At 49.3% G+C, this 15,559-nt stretch overlaps 2 protein-coding genes and 3 long non-coding RNA genes across 8 annotated transcripts; 2 read left to right on the top strand and 3 right to left on the bottom strand.

Moving 5' to 3' along the window:
• The first annotated feature begins 708 nt into the window (after positions 1–708).
• LOC106905636 (uncharacterized) lies at positions 709–2,735 on the top strand. The gene is made up of 3 exons (XR_015761856.1): positions 709–1,567; positions 1,831–1,963; positions 2,485–2,735. It is a non-coding gene; the product is annotated as an uncharacterized LOC106905636 (long non-coding RNA).
• A 468-nt stretch (positions 2,736–3,203) lies between these two features.
• On the bottom strand, positions 3,204–5,552 carry LOC106905639 (uncharacterized). The gene is made up of 2 exons (XR_015761864.1): positions 5,086–5,552; positions 3,204–3,528 (listed from the first exon to the last, which is right to left on the bottom strand). It is a non-coding gene; the product is annotated as an uncharacterized LOC106905639 (long non-coding RNA).
• Positions 5,553–5,812: 260 nt separating this feature from the next.
• ubr7 (ubiquitin protein ligase E3 component n-recognin 7) lies at positions 5,813–9,242 on the bottom strand. 2 transcript variants are annotated; one of them, XM_088002206.1, is made up of 12 exons: positions 9,101–9,242; positions 8,458–8,689; positions 8,263–8,396; positions 8,095–8,155; positions 7,890–7,985; positions 7,757–7,810; positions 7,212–7,317; positions 7,060–7,136; positions 6,824–6,988; positions 6,583–6,748; positions 6,442–6,503; positions 5,813–6,035 (listed from the first exon to the last, which is right to left on the bottom strand). In XM_088002206.1, exons 2-12 carry the CDS (start codon positions 8,572–8,574, stop codon positions 5,949–5,951), a joined length of 1,125 nt encoding a protein of 374 aa, XP_087858332.1. In that variant the 5' UTR covers positions 8,575–8,689; positions 9,101–9,242; the 3' UTR covers positions 5,813–5,948. The 2 variants fall into 2 exon arrangements, with proteins under 2 accessions (XP_087858332.1, XP_087858331.1); XM_088002205.1 differs by having other exon boundaries at positions 8,458–8,587; positions 9,101–9,241.
• Positions 9,243–9,297: 55 nt separating this feature from the next.
• LOC148152871 (uncharacterized) lies at positions 9,298–11,517 on the top strand. The gene is made up of 2 exons (XR_015761863.1): positions 9,298–9,481; positions 11,377–11,517. It is a non-coding gene; the product is annotated as an uncharacterized LOC148152871 (long non-coding RNA).
• Positions 11,021–13,207, bottom strand: lyset (lysosomal enzyme trafficking factor). Of its 3 annotated transcripts, none has more exons than XM_014970560.2 (2): positions 13,076–13,207; positions 11,021–12,034 (listed from the first exon to the last, which is right to left on the bottom strand). In XM_014970560.2, the coding sequence occupies exon 2, from the start codon at positions 12,024–12,026 to the stop codon at positions 11,670–11,672; it is 357 nt and encodes a 118-aa protein (XP_014826046.1). In that variant the 5' UTR covers positions 12,027–12,034; positions 13,076–13,207; the 3' UTR covers positions 11,021–11,669. The 3 variants fall into 3 exon arrangements, with proteins under 3 accessions (XP_014826046.1, XP_014826047.1, XP_014826045.1); XM_014970561.2 differs by having other exon boundaries at positions 13,047–13,183; XM_014970559.2 differs by having other exon boundaries at positions 13,017–13,176.
• Positions 13,208–15,559: the final 2,352 nt, after the last annotated feature.

Raw genomic sequence — 15,559 nt, 5'->3', positions numbered from 1 at the left:
GCTGCACCCACTGCTGCACCCACTGTTACACCCACAGCTACACCCACAGCTACACCCACTGCTACACCCACTGCTGCACCCACTGTTACACCCACAGCTACACCCACTGCTACACCCACTGCTGCACCCACTGCTGCACCCACTGCTACACCCACTGCTACACCCACTGCTACACCCACTGCTGCACCCACTGCTACACCCACTGCTACACCCACTGTTACACCCACAGCTACACCCACAGCTACACCCACTGCTACACCCACTGCTACACCCACTGTTACACCCACTGTTACACCCACTGCTACACCCACTGCTACACCCACTGCTACACCCACTGCTGCACCCACTGCTACACCCACAGCTACACCCACTGTTACACCCACTGTTACACCCACAGCTACACCCACAGCTACACCCACAGCTACACCCACTGTTACACCCACTGCTACACCCACTGCTGCACCCACTGCTACACCCACTGCTACACCCACTGCTACACCCACTGCTGCACCCACTGCTACACCCACTGCTACACCCACTGCTGCACCTCTGCACCCACTGCTACACCCACTGCTACACCCACTGCTACACCCACTGCTACACCCACTGCTGCACCCACTGCTGCACCCACAGCTACACCCACAGCTACACCCACTGTTAAAACCACTGCTACACCCACTGTTACACCCACTGTTACACCCACAGCTACACCCACAGCTACAACCACTGCTACACCCAGTGCTACACCCACACACAACCAAAACACAACCAAGACCAATGGGACCCAAACACCCATCAACCCCTCTGAACACACTGATGAAGTGCATTAGTTTGAGGAGCGCATACGTGAGTATGATTGACAGCTGTAAGACCCTCCTCCTAGCTCTGATTGGTTGTTTCTGACCTAGTTATGTATTTGTGTCAACATAGCTGGATTATTTTCAGATGATCTGCCGCCACCTGGTGGCAGTTTCAGCAAATATGGAGAAAAGGTTCCGTACTGCAGCTTTCAGGCAGAACTAAACATCAGGCGATCATAGATGGAGCAGCTGGAAATCCCAACCTGCACCTGAATGCACCGCCCTCCCCAGCCGGCTCTCTCTCTCCTCCCTCCGCTCTTTATTCTCCCTGGTACTGACCCGACCCAGACCAGATGCCCGCCGGCGTTCCTGCTGCTGCTGATGATGATGATGGGAGTCCTGATCTTCTGCTGTGTCTCCCAGGTAAGACCCGCTGCTTCAGTGAGACCGTTCCTTACTGGGTTAACTGGAAACGATGGTCAGACAGACAGGAGAACATCACCGTTTACTTTAGTTCCACTCAGGAAAAGCTCCAGAACCTCCAGCCTGAGCTTTCAGGCTTCCAGCTGCAGCAGCCTGACAGGACGGACTGAGGGCACAGCGCTCGCCACAGACCGGTTCTGGACCGAAAACTCTCCTCATATGTTTGCATCTGCAGGTCATCTGGGGGGCATGTCCACATGTTGCCATGGAGACGGCATACAGGTGTGCTCCTTTCTTCCTGTTGCCGCCTCCTCCTCCTCCTGTTCCTCCCAAAGATCCGAAAGGTAAGCGGTTCCTCTCTGAATTCACCTGTTTTGGTTCTGATCCGGTTCTGACTGGTACTGGTACCGGGTCTATAGATCAGGAAACCAACCGGACACCATCAGAGCGTGTGTGACCTTTGACCTCAGTGATATTTCTAGTGCAGATGTGGGAGCTCCTGACTGCTGAAGGCTTTTATTTTGATAATCTGACAAAATCCCTTGAGCTGATTGCTTAATCCTGACTCTTCCTTCTCATCTTCCTCTTCCTCAACTCTGTGCTGCAGTTCCAGCTCCGGACGCTCCGAACGCTCCGGACGCTCCGGATGCTCGCCTTGAACTCCCGGTGCTCATCTTCATCGTGGTCTCGTTGTCATTGCTGGTGCTCCTGACGACGCTGAGCTGCCGCGGTGCCTACAGGTGGGATTCAGCAGATCAATAGAACCGGTTTGCATCTGGTTCTGACCCACAACATTGGAGCTAATATTAATATCTGAAACTACATGTTAATAAGCGTTTATAAATGAATATTTTCTGAATCTGGCGTCGCAGTGACTGCAGACTCATCAGGGCGCCACGCCAACGCTGGCTGATGCTGCGCCGCTTTGTTTAGTTTAACAAACAGTTCACTGCTGACATCATCAGAACCAGAGGAATCGGACCTCTAACCGGGTTTCAGTGGACGGAGGAATTGGAAACATTTCCAGTTCAGAGAAGAAATGTTCAGAAATCATTTCTCCATCTAAACAATAAAATGTTTACCAACTCGCGCCGACCCGGAGCGTCGGTCTGAGCCAGCGATGCTTCAGGCTCAGCGGTCCGGTTCAGCCCAAAGCTTCACGTTTATTATCTGATCAAAAATAAATTGCCTTTCACTGAATTCTGACCCAAAAATTAAAATGTGGATCTGTTAAAGTTCTGAAACCTGCTATCTACTTCAGAACCAGAACCAGAGAGAACGGGCCGAACCAGGGAGGAAGCAACCTGCAGGAACCGACATCGGCCCGGCCCTAACCGGACCGTCTCCACGGTAATCAGAGGACCAATCGGCATCATGGATGTAGAGCTGTACATGTTCAACCAGAACCAGGACTGGGTCTACATGCGGCTGGGAGCCTTGATGTCCTTACAGTCATATTTATACAACCTGAACAACGATTTGACCAGAAAATTAAATATTAGTGAACTAAAACTGTTTTTGAGGTTCTGTTTGGTTCTGATCCAGCAGCAGCACGGGTCAGGAAGCAAAGTAGTTTGTTTCTGTGTGTGTACCAAGTTTTTATGTCCTTGTGGGGACATTTTCTTGGTCCCCATGATGGGAAATGCTGTTTCTGTGTCGGGGGTCGCAGGTCGGGTTTGGGCTGAGGTGTTCAGTGATTTCTGGTCAGACTGTAGAAATGAGTGGAAGTTGATGGAAAGTTCCCACAAAGATAGGAAAACACGGCTGTGTGTGGTGAGGTTTCGTCTCCGACTCGTTTATTTACCTCAGGCCTCATTTCCTGGACCGGGTGATGAAGATGATGAGGAGGACTTCCTGTGTCCGTGGGAGCCCTGATGTTAAACAGGAAGTGATTAACTTAGTAAATCCAGCAGATGGAAGAAAACAAACAGAATCATGGGAGTGGACACAGTTTCATCCGATGGAAAAATAACACCCAAATCACAGAACGCTTTTATTTTGAAAAGAGGACAGGTGAGTTTTGCAAGGAAAGATGAAACTTTTCAATACATTCAGTATCATGAACACACCTGAGTTTTCTTAAACGCTGTTTTTTCAGAATAAAAGCCTGACTGATTTCAGGACACATCAATTCTAGATCAAAGGTTAATAAAAATTCAGCTGTTTCACACTAAGAGCAGGAAGAGGACGGTTAGGTCCGCGGGACTTGCTGGGCCCGCTCCCGGTACTCCGGCAGGTGGTGGAGGATCCAGGCTGCTGGGGCCAACATGGCCGCCGCGAACACAGACATGACGAAGAAACTTTGCTGTCAGGAAGAGAACAGAGAACATGTCAACCAGACTGAACCTAACATGATTTCAGAACCACCAAGGTCAGGAAACGCTACACCAACACAGTACTGACTGGAAGCTAATGCTAAAATGTTAAATACCCATGTGGTTTTGAGTGGAAGCTAATGCTAAAGCACTATGCCACAGATGTCAAACTTTAATTGAACGTTTACAAAACAGCCAAGTAAATCAGCACTTAGCTAAACTTATTTAATTAAGTGCACTAAACATTTTCAGAGTTAGCAAAAACGCTAAAGCACTGAACAAAAAATTAGCTCCACTATTGGGGAATTGTGTGTGTGTGTACAGAAGCATATTGCTGTCATGAAACGTGATAAAGTTCACGCGTCCAGAAGGTGGCGGTAGTGGGCTTTTAGCGCATGCGTAAAGAAGGCTTGTACTTGGCTAACAGGAGTTAGACAAGTTTATCTTCATGTCTGATAAAACATGGAAAGATACTGATGCTGCTGGATGTTAGCCATGAAATCATTGATAGTGTCTGCGTGTAACAAGTTAATATTACTTTACATTAAACTTCGAATTCCACCAAATCAGTCATCATATGTTATGTAAATGAGTTATTTCCTATTAGTACCTGTTTGATGTGAGCAGTTAGTTTTTCCTATTGCACTTCAACGCACCTCATGCGTAGCCGCCAAGTGTGATGCATAGAGATTAAATGCTGCACTGGGGTAGCAGGAGGGAGGTGTTTGGACTAGACTGTGCAGACTGCTCACTGCCGTTTCTTTTGATATCTCAGACAGACGAAATAAAAGTTGGTGGACCCAGAAATGGATCCAGTTCTATTTGATACACTGATAGAAACACAACGCAGAGTGAAAGCTTTCTGGGCGGATCCTCCAGATGTGGCGGATAGATGTTTGACCACCTTAGACATATTTAACATGGATCAAAAATCAACCTTCTGACTGAAACATACAGCACATCATGAGGGTAGACTTTAAACTGCTGGTAGCTTAGAAATCACTGAACGGATTAAAGATCTGCTGCTGGATCAACCTGCTGGTTCTGGTTCCAGTTCATCCATTACCAAACATGGAGAAGCAGCATTCAGCTTCTGTACACTACAAATCTGGAACAAACTTCCAGAAAACTGAAAATCAGCCGAAACCCTGAGTTCCTCTAAATCTAGCAGAAGCTAGTTTAGCTGATAGAGGGAACCCAGCTGTTGGCCTGATCCAGTCATAACTCCTTCATTCAATGTTTTTATTTATCATTTCATCATGTGAAGCTCGTTGAAGCGATCTGCTGCTGAAATGTTCTGACCGGACCGACTCTGGAACAGATCAGTGTCACACCTGAATCTGGAGGAAATGTTCTGGTTCTGGTTTCTCTTTGTGGTTCTGAGTCAATAAATCAGTCGGAACAGAAAGCAGACCGACTGATCAGAGGACTGGATTAGCATTCAGATCAGCCATCAATTATTGATCAGTTTTAGCAGCTCCAGTCAGTTTCTGAGTTATTAGTTATTGACCAGTCGGTCAGTTAGTAGTCAGTTAGTAGTTACTCACAGCAGCTCCGACCCGGTGTCGAGGAGGTTTGCCGTAGATCGTCCTCTTTGTCTCCTTCAGGATTTCTTTTGGACGAGTCAAACTTGAAGACTTGTCCAGCATCCTCAAGACAGAGAATAGCATCGTCATGACGACCCTCACCTGATCACACCTGGTGCTCTGATTGGCCACTGCCGAGCTGTTTGGTTGGTGTGAGCAGCTGGACGGTTGGAGTCGGACTGAGGGCTGGAGGCAGAGGAAGAGGAGGAGGAGGAGAATCCAGCTGGGAGCCGATTGGCCGGCCGGCGGGTCCCGGGTCGGTTCTGGTCGGTAATAACAGGAACCAGAGCAGCAGCTCTGATTGGATCTCCTGCAGAACAAAGAGCCCTGATGAGGCGGAGAGCTGCAGGTGTTTGATGTTGGAGCAGAGCCGCAGGTGGAGCGCTGCTCTTCGTCACAGACGGACGGATGACAGGAAATCACCGTCTGACCGCCACGCCAGCAGCTGCAGGACTGCCGGTTCTGTTCAGACTCTGGATCCAGAACTCGGTTCTCTCAGCACCATCAGAAATGGTCCGATGTTTTCTGACTATTGTATGGACTTCAGTTAAACATTTAGATCTGGACCTGGACCCACTGATCAGCTCCAGAACCAGACAGGAGGATCATCCGGGTTTGGGTTCCTTCCAGAACCCGGTCGGCTTTCTGCGGCTGACTGGGTTCCTGAACAATGAGCCCAACATCACGCTTTATTGCTCAGCGTAAATTTTATTGTTACAAGTAAGAAAACACGAAGATGAAACTAAGAGACATTCAGCTTAAAAACATCCCAAAGAACAAATTCAGAAAATATAAAACTGAAGATGAGTTTTTCCCAGAAGCGATCAGGAGAAGAACGGTCCGGAGTCCGCTCGACGTCTTTTACGACTCTGTTGCTCGAAGAACTGACGGATGTCATCAGAGGTCACGACCTGCCGCAAGAAAGCTATGAGTTGGCACGAGTCAGCGAAATAAGAGGCAGAAACACTGAGACCTGAACCACATGGACCAAGTTAAAGACCCGCCCACAAAGCTGGACCCGCCCACAAAGCTAAAGACCCGCCCACAAAGCTGGACCCGCCCACAAAGCTAAAGACCCGCCCACAAAGCTGAAGACCCGCCCACAATGCTGGACCCGACTACAAAGCTAAAGACCCGCCCACAAAGCTGGACCCGCCCACAATGCTGGACCAGCCCACAAAGCAAAAGACCCGCCCACAAAGCTGAAGACCCGCCCACAAAGCTAAAGACCCGCCCACAAAGGTACAGTCCTGCATCATCAGCGATAACGCTGTGCTTATAGCCCCGCCCCTCTTCATTAGGAACAGTAAATCTCACCTTTCCTTCAGCCGCAAACGTCTGCAGGAAGTCCTTCAGTTCAGTTTTCATGTCGTTATAGCCTGAAAGATGGAAACCATCAGCTCTGTGGGAACTGAGTCTGCAGTTTAACTGGTGGTACTGGTTGTCTATTTTAGGTACCGTGGATGATCTCGAGCTGTTGGACCCGGTTCAGGTTGTCCAGCGCTGACATCAGCGGGTCGTGTCCCTGCTGTCTCTGTTCATTGGTCTTTCCTTTGTTCTCGTAGGCGAGGACGGTGTCCGCTTCGTCCAACAGGAAGGACAGTCCGGCGTCGGCCAGCTGCACCTGGTCAGAACGTCACAGGAGGGTTAGCGCCTGGTATCGGGTCAGGTCAACCTTCAGGGCGCAGCTGATGAACACCTGGCAGGTGGAGCAGGAGCAGAGCCTGGAGCGCCACCCTGAGGGCCAGAACACGGCTCCTGATTGGTCCGTCTTCTGTCCCGCTTCCTTCAGCGCCTTCAGTCTACAGCTTGGCTCCGCCTCCTGCCGGCTGCGTTTACAGCTGGGCTCGACCATCTCTTCGCCCTGGAAACATTTGATTGGTCATCACGGTTGCTATGGAGACCTACTCAAACCAGGTGAGTCAGGCTTCTCACCTTCTCCTCCTTTTTAGGGACACCAGCCTCCGACTGCTCTCCTTTCTCCTCCTTGGTCTGGAGTGTTGGACCCTGCACTAACAGGACAACGTCCCACACAGGTGAGATGGCACGTCCAACACCACCTGCAGCTAGAAAACCCCGCCTCTTACCTGCGAGGTGAGCAGCGTAGGCCCAGAGAAAAACATGTTGGTTCATGCAGGACTCACAGATCATCTCCTGCATCTCCACACAGTCAGGAACCGCACAACCCAGGTGCTGCAAGGCAGGAGACAGGAGAGGAGATGGGAGAGGAGACGGGGGAGGAGACGGGGGAGGAGAAAGGAGAGGAGACGGGAGAGGAGACGGGAGAGGAGACGGGGGAGGAGACGGGAGAGGAGACGGGAGAGGAGACGGGAGAGGAGAAAGGAGAGGAGACGGGAGAGGAGAAAGGAGAGGAGACGGGAGAGGAGACGGGAGAGGAGAAAGGAGAGGAGAAAGGAGAGGAGACGGGAGAGGAGACGGGAGAGGAGACAGGAGAGGAGACGGGAGAGGAGACGGGAGAGGAGACGGGAGAGGAGACAGGAGAGGAGACGGGAGAGGAGACGGGAGAGGAGAAAGGAGAGGAGACGGGAGAGGAGAAAGGAGAGGAGAAAGGAGAGGAGACGGGAGAGGAGAAAGGAGGCTAGGACACCTGGCTCCACCTGCTCAGACTCACCCTGCCATGCAGCCAGTCCTCACAGACCACACACTGGATCATCTCATCCTCCACCTGGACATAAGCAGCCAATCACAGTGAGACATGGAATCATAGCTCAGCTGGTGAACAGGTGAGCTGCAGGTGGTCTCACCTGGTCATCAGGGTCGGGGTACGGCCGGCGGCAGGTGCAGTAGAGGCCGAAGAAGTTATGGCTGTATTTATTCAGAGTGTTGGCGTCGTCCTTCTCCTGACACACACACATAAAGATATGAAATCATCCATCCATCCATCCATCCATCGTCAGCGTTGCCGTGGCACCAGGACAGGTGAGAACAAGTGTTCTCAGGTGAACTCACAGGATGTAGTTTACACTGCAGCTCAGAGAACTTCCTGTTTCCACAGTCACAGCGGAAATTTCTGCAGAAACCACAGAAAAAGAGTTGAAACTGATCCCAATGATCTGATTGGTGTTTAGAAACTGACCTGAGTCACATGACGACAGCAGACCAATCAGCGAGCGGTACCTCTTGGTGTAGAGCTCGAAGAGGTCGTGACCTTCGTGGCAGGTGTAGGAGCAGGCCAGGCAGACGCCGGCGGCCTCGCCGCCCTGCGGCGTGCAGGTGTTGCAGGCGTACAGCGCCTGCCGCTTCACATAGCCCTGAAATAGACACAGCGTCAGCTGGGCCGGGCCGGAACCGAGTCCTCCAGATGAGACATACCTGAGGATAGGAGCAGTGATCGGAATCACTTCCTGCCAGCACGGCCGAAGCTTCCTCCTCCAGCTCCTCATCCTCCTCCAGAACGTCCACCAGAGACACCGTCTGCTCCTCGCTCATCCTCACCTGCTTCCTGCAAGGCAAACCTGCGGGTCAGCCGGAGCGGACGGAACCAACGGACCCCTGGGTTACGGTTCGGACCACAGCCCGATCCCACCAGAACCACGTGAAGGTTCTATAGAAAAAAATGTCTTTAGCTGGAGTTTCAGTGAAAGGATCAGGAGTTACAAGTTTTAATAATTTAGAAAAATTAGCATAAAGACGTAGAAGTTCAAAAATCTCCAACAAGTCTGGAAGTACTGGGCTGGGATCAGAACCTGGAATATTACGGATTTTAAACGGTCAGCAGCCCCGAGGTTACCATGGTAACCAGGTAAAATGGTCAGTTATTGGTGTACAGAGGTTACCAAAGCAGGCCTGGGATTGAATAATCAGGTAGGCAGGTTACTATGGTAACCAGCAGACAGCCGATCAGGTAGATTCTGACCGATTACCTCCCGGTTATTGATACCCTAGTTATAGATCCCTGATCAGTTCAAGGTTGCTAATGCTAACAATATTAACCCGGATCAGAAACGAAACTTACAGAACCGAGCCGGACCGGAGCGGAAGCACACCCGAACGCTTCCCAGCGTGTGATCAGCTGATCGATTGGGATCAATGACTCCGATCGGAGCGAATCTTTGATGCTGAAGCACGAGCTCCTGCTAACGGACCACAACTTCCGGTTGACGTCCAGCAGCTCGTATTTGGCGGCTTCCGGTGAGGTCAGAGGTCACCAAAATGGAGGCGACGTGTGTACGCGCGGAGCTGCGGCTTTGGGACGGACAGAACCGAACCTTCAGCGTCCAAACCGGAACCGGCCTGAGCGCCCTGAACGCCGCGATCTCCGAGCTCAACCAGAGGGCGGCGCAGATGCTCACTGAGCTCGTTGACAGCGAGAGAGCGCGCGCAGGCAGTGCACGAGGTGATCTTCCGGTGGCCGTTAGAGAGCTCAACAGCTCCGCGCGCGCGGCAGAGGTAGCGGCGGCGCGCGCTCGCTGTAGATGTAGAGAAGATGAAAAGCACGTGACCTAAACAAACAGTTGGAGAGAGTGAGCCGTCCAGTTTGACCCGGGCAACATGGCGGCACTAATAGCGTGTCATACTGGGTTAGACTGTTAAAACATTATGTTGAAGCTGCTATGGCTTGGAAATAGATTCAGGAGCAGTATGTCGTTAAAATCAGAAACGTTCTCGTTATAATATGATATAAAATCCGGTCCTCTGGCAGATTCCGAGCTGCTAAGAGCCATAAATGGCTCCTTCCGACTCATCGCTGTTTCTGTGTGGCTTAGAACAGCACTTTTCTCGTTTAATAAAGGGTCGTTCTTTATTAAACGAGTAAACTGCTCCTGAATTTATGATGAATCTTATTGAAATTTTAAAACTACATTTTTAAGCAATAACTTTAGGCTTTTATTAATCATCTAATAAAATCTAAATATTTTCAAGTATCAAATAGAGCCCATATTCATTATCTAATTTCAAATATGAAAATATGGAGTACTCAGAATATTAAGTATGATTAATCTGTCGGCTCTGTTAGGAAACCAGCAGTGACAGCACCCCCGTTCCCGTAAGTATCCCGTATTGTGTTCCCGCTCTCTCGGTAGCCTCCCTCCTCTAACAGTAGCACCGGACGGCGACATTTCCTGTATTGTCAAGTCCAAACCTTGACAGGTATGTCCCTGTAAAACAGGGGTGTCCAAAGTGGGTCCTGGAGGCCCGGCATCCTGCATGTTTTAGTTCTCTCCCTGGTTTGACGCACCTGGATCAAAAGATGGCTCGTTAGAGGCCTGAGAGGAAATTTGACAAGCCGAAAAGGTTGTTGCCACCACCAGGGAGAGAACTAAAGTATGCAGGATGCCGGCCGTCGAGGACCGACTTTGGGCACTGCTGCTGTAAAATAAACTAAACTACAGTAGCGCCCCCTGTGGTGGCAGCATGCTAGAGCAGTTCTGGTTCTGCTCGGTTCTGTTTGGACAGTTTTCCCCTTTGGTTCTGGATGCTGAGCAGCTGGGAGGATTTTTGATGTTACACTTTTACTTTTGAAGAGATGTAGTGCGTAACCATGGCAACCATGCATTGTCTTTATTACTATAACCTGATTAGCATCTCAGAAGCTTTGTTGTCTCCAACATTTTCCATATAATTGAGCCAAGATGGCAGAAAGTTGGTCTTTGGCTCATTAAACACAGGAACAGAGTTGAGGGTAAAATTCAGACTGCTTCATCGCTGCTGGGCTGTAAACGTGATGTACAGCCTGCTTCACATCCAGCTCCACTTTATTCTGGAGGAAATCATTTATCCGTTTACTAATTATGGCCGACAGAGGAAAACAGCTTCAACTTTACTGTAACAATGTCAGCGCTTCCACAGATTAAATAAAGAAGTATGAAGAGCTGTATGCTTTTGAACTGCTACTGTTTGAACTGTCACCATGAACTGCTAACTCAGACAATCATCCATTTTAGTAAGTTTTAATTTTTTAATTAACTCATCATTTAGGATGAATGATGGAAAAACGTGTCTATAAACATATTTTCAGACATTTTGTAGAACAGAAAAAAAACAGGTTTGAATTTGAATTCTTGAAAGTCATGTGACATCGTAGAGTCCTGTGATTGGTTGCTCATGACCAATCAGAGTGCCCCTCTGCAGCGCTGATAATTCAGTTTGAATAAAAACAGAAAATAGATCCAATATTCCAAACGTTGTTAAGGATTGCTGTTTCAGCTGCTCTCTACTAAATATTTCCAGCAGCAAACAGGACAACCTCCGGGGGGCGCTGTTCTGATTCACCTGTTTTACCTGCCGCAGGTGATGAAGAGAGTGAAGAGGAAGAGGACGGTTTGAACTCTGACCCTCAGCCTGAAGCTAAAAGATCCAAAACCAGCTGACCTCCTGCTGTGAAACGTCATGTTTCGTTTTATTAATGTCATATTAAAGTTGCCATGGTAACCAGTGCGTCACGTCATTAAATACAGAAAAAACAAACAGAAATTGCTGCTCTCTGATTGGTCAGCAGGGACCGACAGTCTGTGCTGAGGGTGGTGCAGACGCTAAGTTTGTTTACTGGAACAGTAAGTGACATCACACTTATCCATCTGTCTCTACATGTGAATGAGCAATCCGGCTCTGTGATTGGCTGGTTTGGGCGCGTCACGGCGGCTGCACAGCAGGAAGATGCAGACAGGAAGCACACAGTAGCCGACGGCGCGGGGATCCGCCCTGGTGCACGAAAACAGGAAGAGGAAGAGCTGCAGGTACGGCACCAGGAAGACGGAGGCCCACGCCCACACAGGAAGCGGCGGCAGGTGGGCGGAGACGGCGGGGGGCAGCGCCAACGAGCCGTCGCTCTGCACGCGCTCCAGACTGACCACCTCAAACACCAAGTAGGCGGCAAAGATGCTGAGCAGCAGGAAGAGAGCCACGCCCACCCAGCCCATCCTCTGGCGGAAGTTCATCATCCTCCATACTGCAGAGAAAGAAACGTTTGGTATCAATAACCTGAAACTAACTGATCAATACAGGAAATAAATCACATCCTATACTCGATCCAACTAACTGAGCCAAACTTCCTCTGCACCAGACTGAACTGTTCGCCTTCTGACCGAACATCTGGAGCTGAACTGTTCCAGACCGAACATCTGGAACTGAACTGTTCGCCTTCAGACCGAACATCTGGAGCTGAACTGTTCCAGACCGAACATCTGGAACTGAACTGTTCGCCTTCAGACCGAACATCTGGAACTGAACTTCGCCTTCAGACCGAACATCTGGAGCTGAACTGTTCCAGACCGAACATCTGGAACTGAACTGTTCGCCTTCAGACCGAACATCTGGAGCTGAACTGTTCCAGACCGAACATCTGGAACTGAACTGTTCGCCTTCAGACCGAACATCTGGAGCTGAACTGTTCGCCTTCAGACCGAACATCTGGAACTGAACTGTTCGCCTTCAGACCGAACATCTGGAACTGAACTGTTCGCCTTCAGACTGAACATCTGGAGCTGAACTGTTCCAGACCGAACATCTGGAACTGAACTGTTCGCCTTCAGACCGAACATCTGGAGCTGAACTGTTCGCCTTCAGACCGAACATCTGGAGCTGAACTGTTCGCCTTCAGACCGAACATCTGGAGCTGAACTGTTCGCCTTCAGACCGAACATCTGGAACTGAACTGTTCGCTTTCAGACTGAACGTTTAGAGCCGAACTGAGTAAATTGTGATAAAAAAATTGAACTGAGTCTGGCCCAGAGCTGCCGGTTAATCTCGGAGCTGTTTAACTCTGACTCCATTCAGATTTTATTCAGTTCAAGTGGATCCGAACAGTTCTTTGGACCGGATCCCGGTGTTAGAGCCGGTGCTGATTTCGGTATCGCCGTTTGGACTCGGGCTGAGCTCAGAGGTAAAACACTGAAGGACTCTTCCTCCATGTTGCTCTTTCTTTACTACACCTGGTCTCGCGCAGCCACGTGTCTGGTCACCTGTCAGCTCGCGCTACAGCAGCTCCTACCTTCCCTCGCGCTGATTCTTTCAAAGTAAAATCCAGGTTCGGACTCGGTTTCAATCAGCAGCTGGTTCGGTCCGGAACCGATCGCCTTTCTTCCTGTTTAATCATGTGACTCTGACACAACGTCATTGAATCTAGTGATGGAGAGCGCCTCCTGGCGACCAAACGGATGTTTACTGAATCAGCTTAAGTTGGTCAACACAAGAAAAATGTCTGACAGGAGAGCTGACGATATAAACACATAACCATGCCTTTTTAAATGTGCATTCTAAATTTTATGTTTCTATTTCAGTGTCCGACATGAAAAGTAGCGAATATGAAGCTTTTCAGATATTCTAAAACAATATTAGTGGCTGTAAATAACTTCTCTAGCATTGATTTACAAGCAGTAATAGTGATCATTACGGCCAGATCTGAGAGTTCAGTGAGAAGCGGGACCTTTTGAGAAAAGACTCGCTGTCCGTGAAATGAAGTCTTTCTTCCCGGCACTTCTCTGTTTGTCCTCTGGGAGTCGCCAAAGAGAGAATAATTTCTTCCTCTTCCGGTAGATAAAAAAAGGCCCGAAAAACAAACCGAGGCGAGGCGGCCGCACATTCCAGAACAAGGCAGCGCCAAGCAAACAATTAACCAAACATAAACCTCACATAATAAACCAAAATAAAATCAAACAAAGCTCACATTACTCTGGCAGGATAGAAAGAAGCAACGAAAAGTAAGAAAGTTTTAATCCAGACCAGAATTTCTCGATGTTTCAGTTATTACGAATCAAAGCAGTTCTGGGTTTGCAGACTGGATTTAAAGGAACTCTGTGTTTCACTTGTTTTCTCGACCCAACCGGGTCAGAACCACAGAACAATGGAGGCAGAGCCACGGCTCAGGCCAGATCATCAGCAGAACTGGGCCTGAACATCTGGAAAACATCCAATCAGAAGGTAGCAGCTCAGTGCATTCATTCATCCAGAACCGGCTGTTAGAACGTCTCCTGGTCCAAATGAGTCAGAACTTGGTGGGACCATCAGATTTCTTGGTGGAGGTGGCGTCGTCATCGCCTCCACTGGTTCTGCAGCGAGGCTCTGAGGTCAAGGTGATCTGACTTCTGACCACACAGGGGTTCACCGTGGGGTCAAAGGTCAGGATTAGAAATGAGGCCTGGTTCCAGTTCTGGTTCTGCTGCAGATCCTCAGCTGTGGGTCCTGATCCGGTTTGGGTCCTGCGGCATCATGTCTGACTCTAAAACTTGGAGTACGGACAAATTTAGAAAAAAGCGGCGCACAAGAAAATTCAGGTCTGAAGCCGTTCGCTCACACAGAGCAGCTGCTGCTCCGCCTGTCGCCTCCATGAAACGTCTTAATGTAAATTAGCATAAATACCTGGAGTGAAGCAGTAACCATGGCAACGGCCTTGTTTGTAGCAGAATAGTATTTATAGTAATTATATATTTTATTTAAAATGTGCTTACAGGGCACATAAGGTGACCTCACAAAAATAAAAATAATACATTTTAAAGAAAAAGTAAAGAGTAAATCTGTCCAGCAGCAGCAGGTCCGACCCGGAGGCTCTGCTGCTGCAGCAGGTCCGACCCGGAGGCTCTGCTGCTGCAGCAGGTCCGACCCGGAGGCTCTGCTGCAGCAGCAGGTCCGACCCGGAGGCTCTGCTGCTGCAGCAGAGCGTCCAGCCAGATTACAGACCAGAGAGGCTCTGAATGTGGATCCTAAATAACTGAATCAGATCTCAGTGGGTTCAGGTGAGTTTTGACTCTTTGTAGTTTATTATTGTTCACAGGTAAAGTTTCTTACTGCCACATATTTTCACAGCAGGTCAAAAGTTTATGTATATTTATACAAACTTTGATGCCCGTTCATTTTTACATGCCGACTTCTGTGTAAAATATGGCGCTGAACATCTGTGTGCGTATGAATGATTCATACATGAGGTCCAGGTCCGGTTTGCTGTGGGATGACGCCTGATTCCTCCTTCAGCCATTTAAGCCTCTGAGCTCAGAGTGGTGTGTGTGTGTGTGTGTGTGTGTGTGTGTGTGTGTGTGTGTGTGTGTGTGTGTGTGTGTGTGTGTGTGTGTGTGTGTGTGTGTGGTGCCTCTCCTGCACAGTATACCAGAACCGACCCGTCATAGCAAATTCTGCTGACTCATGCAGACTGTAGGCTTGTTTTGATCAGGTTCAGTTCCCACATGTTGGAAGCGTTACCATGACAACCAAGCTTTCAGCTGCTCTCCAGATGTTTTCCTTAACTTCCTGCTGGCTTCTGTCCAGAACCAACCCAGCAGAACCAGAACCGGGACAGAGTTCTGCTCCAACCTTAAATCCTTCCTGGATGGTTGTGCAGACAGCGAGCCCTGCTGCCGATAGTCTGCAGGAACTGGAGGGGGGCAGTGATGCATGCTGGGTAAATAGCTGCATTTATTAAAGTAAACCATCAGAGGAAAACCCGGAGCGGATCAGGATTCCCTTGGCTCTGAAACCAAAAGCT

This window comes from Poecilia mexicana, unplaced genomic scaffold (assembly GCF_051168715.1).
Source record: "Poecilia mexicana isolate PSO_F unplaced genomic scaffold, ASM5116871v1 scaffold_21, whole genome shotgun sequence".
Taxonomy (NCBI): Eukaryota; Metazoa; Chordata; class Actinopteri; order Cyprinodontiformes; family Poeciliidae; genus Poecilia; species Poecilia mexicana.
The sequence above is the reverse complement of the archived record's forward strand: the minus strand, read 5'-3'. Positions and strand labels throughout refer to the sequence as shown.